This window comes from Lathyrus oleraceus, chromosome 4, assembly GCF_024323335.1.
Source record: "Lathyrus oleraceus cultivar Zhongwan6 chromosome 4, CAAS_Psat_ZW6_1.0, whole genome shotgun sequence".
Lineage (NCBI taxonomy): Eukaryota > Viridiplantae > Streptophyta > Magnoliopsida > Fabales > Fabaceae > Lathyrus > Lathyrus oleraceus.
The window spans coordinates 101951794-101962344 of record NC_066582.1 but is presented as its reverse complement, the minus strand read 5'-3'; the positions used below and the strand labels follow the sequence as shown (position 1 = coordinate 101962344).

The 10551-nt window shown below is 32.6% G+C and overlaps 2 protein-coding genes across 2 annotated transcripts; one reads left to right on the top strand and one right to left on the bottom strand.

Moving 5' to 3' along the window:
• Positions 1-1362: 1362 nt before the first annotated feature.
• On the top strand, positions 1363-4125 carry LOC127073703 (hexosyltransferase GAUT11). Its single transcript, XM_051014893.1, has 2 exons — positions 1363-1741; positions 2292-4125. Exons 1-2 carry the CDS (start codon positions 1589-1591, stop codon positions 3744-3746), a joined length of 1608 nt encoding a protein of 535 aa, XP_050870850.1. The 5' UTR covers positions 1363-1588; the 3' UTR covers positions 3747-4125.
• A 1231-nt stretch (positions 4126-5356) lies between these two features.
• On the bottom strand, positions 5357-7434 carry LOC127073702 (isoaspartyl peptidase/L-asparaginase). Its single transcript, XM_051014892.1, has 4 exons — positions 7117-7434; positions 6790-7023; positions 6126-6212; positions 5357-6036 (listed from the first exon to the last, which is right to left on the bottom strand). Exons 1-4 carry the CDS (start codon positions 7276-7278, stop codon positions 5542-5544), a joined length of 978 nt encoding a protein of 325 aa, XP_050870849.1. The 5' UTR covers positions 7279-7434; the 3' UTR covers positions 5357-5541.
• Between the last annotated feature and the right edge of the window lie 3117 nt (positions 7435-10551).

The window sequence follows — 10551 nt, the reverse complement described above, 5'->3', positions numbered from 1 at the left end:
AATTAATATGAAGTATTGAAAAAATATAATTAACATTTAATTAATATAATTGATTGTTTATAACATAATAGCAAACATAAATAGTAAATAAAAAATTTATAATCAATAAATATGAAAAATAATAGTAATAAAAAATTTACACGGCTAAAAATTTATGAAGATTAATAGTAATAATAAAATATTGAGGTCAAAGAATAATATTGAAGTAATTAAAATTAGTGATCTGTATTTGTGATAACTTGATTTGATTTGTAATAAATTAAATATTATAGTACAATTATATTTTATGATATAATAAAATAAAAATGTAAAATGTATTAAATAAATTGAAGTATAATTAGTTTGTATGTAATCATAAAATTGAAATAAATTGGATTCATTAATAATAGACAATTTTAAATGTATCTTTTATAAATGAATATCAATACATAAGATCAATTTTCAAAAACAACAAAGATAATATTCTTCTGAAAAGTTAAATGATTTAAAATAAGAAGTGATATAAAACTCATCACATACAATATTGCATTGACTATAATATTGTCCTACACACAGAGACATATATATATATATATATATCTATATATATATAATATATATATATATATATATATATATATATATCAAAAAACAATAAATAAAATAATAAGAAGATAGATTAATTATATTTAATAATAATATCATCTGAAATTTATTTGAGAAGGTAATGGCATGTCATAAGAAATCACATGCAATCACGTGGCGGCATCTTCTATTTGGGTTTCATCACATCAAGTTTCTAGATCTATTTTATTTCTTTATTCATGAAATTCAAAATTGATATTAAGAATAGTTTACAAATTAATTTTTCTGTTCCTACAATTTAAAAATGAGTATTTTAACAAAAATGCATAAAAATGATCAAAAAGTAAATTAAAAATCACTAAATTAACCTTATACTCCCTCCAATTATTATTAAAAATAAATTCATCTTTTTTAATTTACTTAGCTATTGATATATCAGGTTTATATAAATTAGATACCTTTGATAAATAAAAAAAATCTCAAATTAACTTATAATAGTAATTAAAAGATTATTAATAAATGTTATTCATTTTTAAATATAGAAAAATATAATGGTTTGAAAATAATGTAGTAAAAATAATTAAAAAATAAAATTGAAAAAAAGAAAATGATATTTTTTTAAGAGATTAATTATTATGTATGATCAATGTAAAAAGTTTTATCATCTATTTGTATTATTTTTTAAATAGTTAAAACAAAAATTAAATATTTTAAATAAATTAATAGTTGTAATTATACCAATAAAAATATTTTATTTTAGGAAACGGACTAATAATAATCTCCGTCTTACTAACAATAATTAAAAAAAAGAAAGAAGTGAGTCGCAACAGCAAGGCATGTTTCCCTTTCTTCGATTCAATTCAGAGTTCTCACGGAATAGAATAGACCAACCCGCAGTTCATCTATCTCTTTCTCTTTATTATTATTATACACTAAACTAAATCTGCACCTCTTTCATCATCTTCATCATCATCTTCAACACTCGTTTCATGCTTTCTTCTCTATCGCTGCCGTGAACTGAAAAATGCGACGACGGGCTGCCGATTATCGGCGCCCGGTTAGACGGAGGTTATCGTATTGGATCTGCCTTCTTCTCGCTTTCTCCTTCATTCTCGCTACCGTTTTGTTCATCATTCAACATAATCATCACCAAGATCCGCTTCAATATTCTTTGCTCGTAAGTACCACCGCCACTTTCTCCTACTTTACTCATTCTTACTCCTCTATTCGTTTCATTTTCATCTTTATTCGGATTCTGATTTGATGTTATACTAGTATTTGTTTTCGTTTTGGATCAAAAAGTCTTGATCCTCTTTATCACATCAAGTCATTAGGTTAATTTCCTAGGGTGAAGGACTTATTAGCTTAATTTCTCATGGATTTTCATTTATGTTTATCACGTTCTTCTGTTCATTTGACCTATTTCCAGAATTTATTTTCATCATTATGTTGCAACTGTTAAGTTACTGTGATTTGTTAATATTTGTTGTTATCCAGTGTTAAATTTAATTTGTTTTCAATAATTCAGTAAAATTTATTGAGAAATGCTATTAACACTCTTTTTGGAGAAATTTCTTCATACTGCTGTGACGTTATGTTTTGCAAGTAATAGGACTGAATTACCGTCATTATTCTTGAGTTGGTTGGTGTCATTTATTTCTCATTAAAGTTATTCCTTTGTTTCCAACATTATGGGTTTTTATGAAGGAGGTGACTTTCCTTTGCAGGAGAGGAATGCGAGAGTTGAACATTTTGCCAAAGAGAGTTTGAATTTTACTGAAGAAATTTTAAGTGTAACATCATTTTCTCGGCAGTTAGCGCAACAGATGATTCTGGCCAAGGCTTATGTGGTTATTGCCAAAGAACATAATAATCTTCACCTTGCCTGGCAGCTTAGCTCAAAGATCAGAAGTTGCCAACTTTTGCTTTCAAAAGCTGCCATGACTGGGGAGCCTGTCACGCTAGAAGAAGCAGAGCCGATTATTAAAAGTCTCACTGCTCTAATTTTTAAGGCACAAGATATCCATTATGACATTGCAACTACAATAGTGACTATGAAATCTCATATTCAAGCACTTGAAGAGCGTGCCAATGCAGCAACAGTTCAAAGCGCTGTGTTTGGTCAACTAGCAGCTGAAGCACTACCCAAGAGTCTACATTGCCTGAATGTGAAACTCGTGACTGACTGGCTCAAGGTGCCATCCCTACGGGAACTCTCACACGAAAGGAAAAACTCCCCAAGGCTCACGGACAACAATCTATATCATTTCTGCTTATTTTCAGACAATGTACTGGCAACATCTGTAGTTATTAACTCAACCGTCTGCAATGCGGATCATCCGAAGCAATTGGTCTTTCACATTGTCACCAATGGAATCAATTACGGAGCAATGCAAGCATGGTTCCTTAGTAATGACTTTAAAGGAGCCACCGTAGAGGTACAGAATATTGAGGAGTTCCATTGGTTGAATGCATCTTATTCTCCAGTTGTCAAACAGCTCCACAATCCTGACTCGCGAACCTTCTACTTTGGGCTATATCATGATGTAAACGCTGAACCCAAAATTCGGAATCCTAAGTATTTATATTTATTGAATCATCTTCGGTTTTATATCCCCGAGATTTATCCACAACTTGAGAAGGTTGTTTTTCTGGATGACGATCTTGTTGTCCAAAAAGATCTGACCCCTCTTTTCTCACTGGATTTGCATGGGAATGTGAATGGTGCAGTTGAAACTTGTCTTGAAGCATTTCATCGGTATTACAAGTATCTCAACTTCTCAAGTTCAATTATAAGCTCGAGATTTGATCCACAGGCATGCGCATGGGCATTTGGTATGAACGTTTTTGACTTGGTGGCGTGGAGGAAGACTAATGTGACCGCTAGATATCATTATTGGCAGGAGCAGAATGCCGATAGGACTCTTTGGAAGTTGGGCACACTTCCTCCTGCTCTTCTGAGTTTTTATGGTTTGACAGAGCCACTTGACAGAAGATGGCATGTTTTAGGATTGGGTTATGACCTAAATATTGACAACCGCCTTATTGAAAGTGCTGCGGTTATTCACTTCAATGGGAACATGAAGCCTTGGCTGAAGGTAGCCATAGGCAGGTATAAGCCACTGTGGGACAAGTACATAAATCAAAGTCTCCCTCATCTTCAAAATTGCGTCCTGAGTTGAAATGCACTACTAGATTTCTGATGGATTATGCAATCTCAGATTATTTTAAACTCTTGATCTGTGGTGGTTGCCTTACTGCAGAGTAAGAAGTAGAAAATTTTGACTGTGGTAGGAATTTTTTTCCTTCACCCTTCTTTTTTTCTTTTCTTGCTTTTCTTTTAAATCAGAATTGAAAGAGAACGAAATGATTTCTTATACAATAGAAAAAAATTGATATGCATTAGGCGAAGATATGTGGGAAAATCCATTTTTGGCTGGTGGGGCTATCTTTCCCCCTTCTGCAAGTAGTAGAATGATTGTTCTTTAGAAAAACTTGTAATAATTTATCAGCTCTTTCAAATAGCAATGTAATCGAATGGAAACAGATTTTTTTGTCTTCTCTTTTTTCTCTTGATATGCTTTAATGAAATCTTATCGCTACTTCTTGCTACTGGTTAACGGGATCTTCAATGAAATCTTATAGCTACTTCTAGCTATTGCGTTAATGAAACGTTTTAATGAAATCTTATAGCTACTTCTTGCTACTGGTTAATTTTACCAAGCCAAAGCAAACAATATTTGAGTTGGGTGTGGTTGCCTCTTAAGAAATTTGCATCATTTGCTTGTGTTTGGATTAGCATGTGGGAGTTTTTGACCAAATTGATTCATTGCAGTTAAAATAGTACTCAAACACTCAAATTGAATGATGATTTGAAATGAAGATCATATGACTCATTTAAAATATGAACATTTCATTCTTCACTTAAAGGTTTTGAACTATTGAATGAATGGTGAATGCATGATGTTGTGATTGTAGTTTCTTGCATTTGCAGGAGAGGATCCCTAATCCACTCCCCTTTCTCTTTATCTCATGCTTTCACTTTCTTTTACTTTACTCCTTTTTCACATTTATTTTTCTTCTGTCACTCTTGTTTCCCTTGTGTAGAGGTTGTAGGGTTAGGGGGATTCAATCTAAAAAATTTATCGGTAAAAAATTTATGGGTTGAAAGAGAAAATCAAGACAAGGATTAAGGAACAACCCAAAACGTCGGAAAAAAGTAATTACCACTACAGCATAGCAATTCCAATCTTTGATTTTGATCTATATAACATAACCATATAGATGTGTTTTGTTGTCAATTTAATATATATTTTAACGTGTAATTCTCACCTTTCATCCTCTAAGGTAACTCCAAATGCCACTCTTTCTCTTTAGTGGTATGGTATTCTGTACTTTTGTGCTTAGTAACTGTGTTTTGTACATGATTACTCAATCAGGAAAAATTAGAGTGTTTTTTCATTTTATGGTGGAACGTACTTCTTTCTCTCAAGTAGGACAATGTTATTAACAGAATGGAAGTAGTTCTGTCACGCATTTAAAGTTTACGTGGCTAGGATTTGTAGACCATAGTGGCTTTCTCCACCTTTATCTATCATTGGTCAATATCTTAGTCTATTCAAATTAATCTTTTTCAAATTATGTTGCAGTGATAAACTTATTCATGTGATGTGACACGCCACTAACTAATGAAAGCTAGATCAAATAATTGTTGGAGTATCCAACTTCCCTTTTGCCTAAAAAATATAGTTTTCTTTTTCTACATATTGCAAGTGTTAGTGATGAGGAGAGATTCAGAAATGGAGAATTCTATTACCATAGTTTCGTGTATGTATACACATTTCTAAAATAAGGGGCATACATTAAACATTTATATGACAAATAATAGCAAAGCAGGGATGTATAACAAGCAAATACATTAATCATCAACAAAAATGTCACAGTAAATTAAGTTTGCAAATCAGAAAACTCTCTAAATCACTCAACTTTGGTATTTGGCCAAATTGCAACTTCAGAATACCCATCTTCAGTAGCACATGCTCTAAACATACCTGTTGTATTATAAGACATTGCAACTTCACCTGAAGCAGATACAGCAACCAAACCAACAGCTCCTTTTAGTGTGCGCTCATGTACAACACAATCCGCAGCTTCCTTTAAAGAAAGGCCTTTGAATTCCATTATCGCAGCCACATCTCTTGCTACGGTCGCGCGGATTATTGCTTCGCCTATTCCTGTTGCAGAAACTGCACAAAATTCATTGGCATATGTTCCAGCACCTATGACGGGCGTGTCACCAATTCGACCAGCCATTTTGTTCACCAATCCACCAGTTGATGTTGCAGAAGCTAGATTCCCATTACTGTCAACAGCTACACATCCAACAGTTCCAATTTGACTATCACCATTAGCCAATGATGTTTCTGTTTCATTCTTTATAGTATCCTTTTGGATTGGTTGAGTATAATCAATCTATATATTTGTCAAGAAGATAAGCTATCAAATATGTGATTAATTAATGTAACATAAATATGCGACTGTTCCTATGAAAAATCGAATACCTGGACCCTATTTGCATCTTTTGCCTGATTCAGTCTTTCAATATTTTCTGGAGTGATGAAATGGCTTGAATCTAAAGTCTCAACCCCCTGAAAAATAAGGACAAGGATGCATGATCATAAATGACAATGAACCACAAGCTACAATTATTCAGACCAGGACCGTCTTTGAGTGTGCAAAATTAAAATTTGACATGTTTAAACTGTGACAAAAAATGATCTATTTTATAAAATATTTGTCATGGTTAAACCATGACAAAATAGTCCCCTAATTGATTTGCCACACTTAAAGCGTAGTTAATCTACACAGAACCTCCGAAAACTTAAGAAAACCCTGATTCAAACACAAATGCTTTGTTCTATTGATATAAAAGTCTTGTTTGCATAAACAACTTAGTAGGTGCTTCTAAGATAAAGGTTTACCATATACTAATGTTTATGTATAATCTACTTCTATAACATAAATTAACATAAAAGTCAAATTGTTTCTCCATAAACTATAATCTTTCTGTATAACCTTAGCTATCCTTGAGAGCTTATTTAAATAAGTTCAAAACAACTTATGAACTTAGATTCCATAAATTCACCCAAACAGTCTCTAAAATATTTTTATCACAAGATAAACTCAAATAAGTCGATGCAAAGATGAGAAAAGAAATAAACCAACTTGTTGTCTAGCAAATTCCTCAGCACCATCAAATGCCAGATAAATATGAGGAGTATGATCCATAACCAATCGAGCCAAAGAAACTGCATTAACAACAGTGCTAAGACCAGAAACAGCACCACATTTCATAGTGTTACCATCCATAATAGAAGCTTCCATTTCAACGGTCCCTTTGTTGGTGAGAACAGAACCTCTTCCAGCATTGAAGTGTGGAATGTTCTCTAACTCACGAACCTAGATGAATGATTATTAGTATTTTTATCATAAACGTCAAAAACAGAAGAAAGTGATAATTAGTGAATGATTGATGAATGATTGAATGCATACAACAAGTTCAACGACATCTAATGGAGTCATGTTGGATTTGAGAGCTTTGACACCGATTTGTAGGCAGTGACGGAGGGTTTCTTCGCGAGGTAGGCGGCGTTCCGGTGGAAGTGAATATGGAATGTCGCCGGCGCCGCCGTGTAGAGCTATTGCCCAACCCATTTTTTTTTCTGAAATGGAAAAATCAGTTGGTTTTCTGATTCTGACTCATACAAGTCTCGCTCGCTTGCGCAAATTTCAATGATGTAGGGAGCTTTCACATGTTGGTTCAGATTTTAATAGTTTAATTTAATTATTTATGGCCAAAATAATCATAATTAATTATTCAACCAAATACGATAACAAAACAACTAAATTGTTTTAGTGTAAGACTAACTAATGGTCTTAAATATAATGTTTAATAATTTTATAGAAAATAGTTTATCTTAAAAATACATTTTGTTTTACTGACATGAAACTACTAATTATAATTGTTTTATATGCTGAATAGAAATTTAAAACACTTAAATTCACTTGTTCAATTTTCACGAATCATTTTATCGACTCTGATCATCATAATTAATTTTTTCTCTACCTTTTCGAATGGTTAACTTTATGACAACTCAGTCAACAATTCACTTCAATCTTACTCTCGATCTTGATCTTAATCTTGTGCCTAAATAATACCTTCAAGACCAAGATCCACAAGTTTCGAACACAATCCCTCAACGATCTTGAAACCACGTCTGATAGTAATCTCCCGACCGATTATTCGAGAGCGAGTATCTTCTAAATCCTTCATTTCAGCACCAATTTTTTTTTCGCTCCCTACCCTGTAACATCAACTTCCCCCTCTTCCGTTTTCCCAATCCTCAATACCACATTTGTTGTATGATATTCAACAACTTCAAGCCTCGTTGGGAATACCCGATGCAAAAAATAACTCATGGTGCAATAAGAGAACGCGAGTCCCACACCCAACCTTCGTGTCGAAGAGAATCATTTAAAAATCCATGCTCATATCGCAGCTCAGCTAGTGGTGTTCCAGGACAGCTATTGTTGGGCATTCTCTTCGATGTCATGTCGCAACCAAAAAGAGCACAAGATTTGCCATAGAGACATCATTGTCATCAATGTGGTCACAATTCTCCTCCCCATGACTCTGGACGTGACAACAACAGTCACACCCCATATGAGGACCCATGTCTTAGGAGATCTTCCTCCCACCATTCTCAAATAGAAAACGAGCACAATACCATTTATCATGCTTATGTCCACCATATAAGCAATTTGTTCACCAAACATATAATCAACGACATCATCTCTAAGTCTTCAGAGAAGCCACCAAAGCTAGATATCTATAGCGGGACAAAAGATCTCAGTAAACACGCTATGGAAATTATACATGATTATCACCAGGCTAGGAGTGCGGTGTAATGAAAACTTTTCATACTAATCATCAAAGGAGATATCATGGCCTGGATCAAAACTTTGGAAGACAAATCCATAGCTTTTGGAGAAAGTTACGTGATGAGTTTACTAAGAAATTTAAGTCACAAAGATGTCAGTCAAAGACAATAGTCATTCTCAGCAACATTCATCTGAAGAAGAATACATTGATAGATTTACCAAAGTGACAATTGAAGCATGAGGAGCCAATGACAAATTGAAGTGTTGGAATTTTGAGAAAATGTTGATACCAACACTACTACATAAAAACCCTTTCACCACAGTTGAAAAATGGATATCATGACGGTTAACCAACTGTGGTTAGGTAGGGTGTGGTTATAAGTATGTTGCTTTCCACTACGGGCGTCTGACCGTAGTGATAAATTAGGTAGTGCGCTACCGATCATAATGGTTATAATAAATGACCGTTGTGATATATATGTCATGGGGTTCAAAATCCAGCAGCAACAATTTAATTGAAGCACGGATAATATTAACATTTTACCACAGTTATATATTTCAACCATGATGGTATGTATACATGAGTTTATTATAAAATATGTGGATTGCTTGTTTTTCCTTACCCCTTAATAAACATATACAACCATTCAAATTAATTTAGAAGATAATAATTTGAGAAATTAAATTATTCTTGAAAAATAATTTAGACGATCCACTATTTTTTGAATTACATGCATTTTATAATTCATATATCGCTCATTAACATATAGAATTTGATTCAATGCCCCAACTTATTCAAAACAACAGTTCCTTCTCTTCAAGTTTATTTTTTAAAGCATCAATTTGTTGACTAATTCAGAGTAATCGTCATCACTATCGTCAATAGTATTTTAATTGATGATGATGATAGTTATGATGACAACGAGGACAATGAATCCAAATTTCTCAATAAATTTTGTGTTTTGCAAATATAAACTAGAATATGAGGAATCGTTGTTTTGAAGAACTTGGAGCATTGAATCAAATTCCATATGCTAAAGAGCGAGAGATGAATTGCAAGATGCATGCAATTAGAAAAACATTGACGGATGTAAGTTGGTTTTCAAATATAACTTAATTTTTAGATTATCAATTTATAAATCAATTTAAATGAATGCATGTTCAGTAAGGGGTTAGTGAAATAAACAATCTATATATAATATAATAAACTCAACTAGAATTAGAGTTGAACTAAATCACATCTAGCCGCACAAAACAAGTTTATTCTAGGACATGTAAAAATGTCAATAAACATTAACAAGACAAACATTTTGAACAACAACAACATATCAACTTATAAAATATTTCATAAACATACATTTTATTGAAAAGATTTGTGGAGAATGAAGACGAAGAAATGATCTACTTGTCTCAGAATGACATCCTCAATGAAATGAGGATGGAGCTGAATTGAGAGCTGCAAACTTATGTTACAATTTGAATGGATATCATTCTGGGTCTTTCACACAAGTTTGCAGCTTTCACTTCCGTTTCATCCTCCTTGTATTTTTTCTTCATAGAAACATAAACATTTTGTGAATCACACTCATAGTTTGCGCTTTCTTGAGTTAATTTTTTTCATTCACCTTCCCTAAAAGTCAAAATATATTAGCATGGCATTGTAATCCTACAAACAACATGTTAACCAAATTTGGTAGCATGAACTAACATGACATTGTAATCCTACAAACACCATGTTAACCAGATTTGGTAATATAAACTAGCATGACATTGTAATCCTACAAACAATATGTTAACTAGATTTGAAAATATAAACTAGCATGACATTGTAATCCTATAAACTGTTGGTGCAAAGGTAGAATAAAAGATAAATATTCTTTTAAGAGAATGACGGCTACAAAAAGGATTAAAAGTTACAATGATTGACACCCTATTTATAAGCCTCTAACAAACTTAAATATGAATCAAATCTAATATTTAAATCTAATATCTAACAAACTTAAATATGAATCAAATCTAATATTTAAATCTAATATCTAACAAACT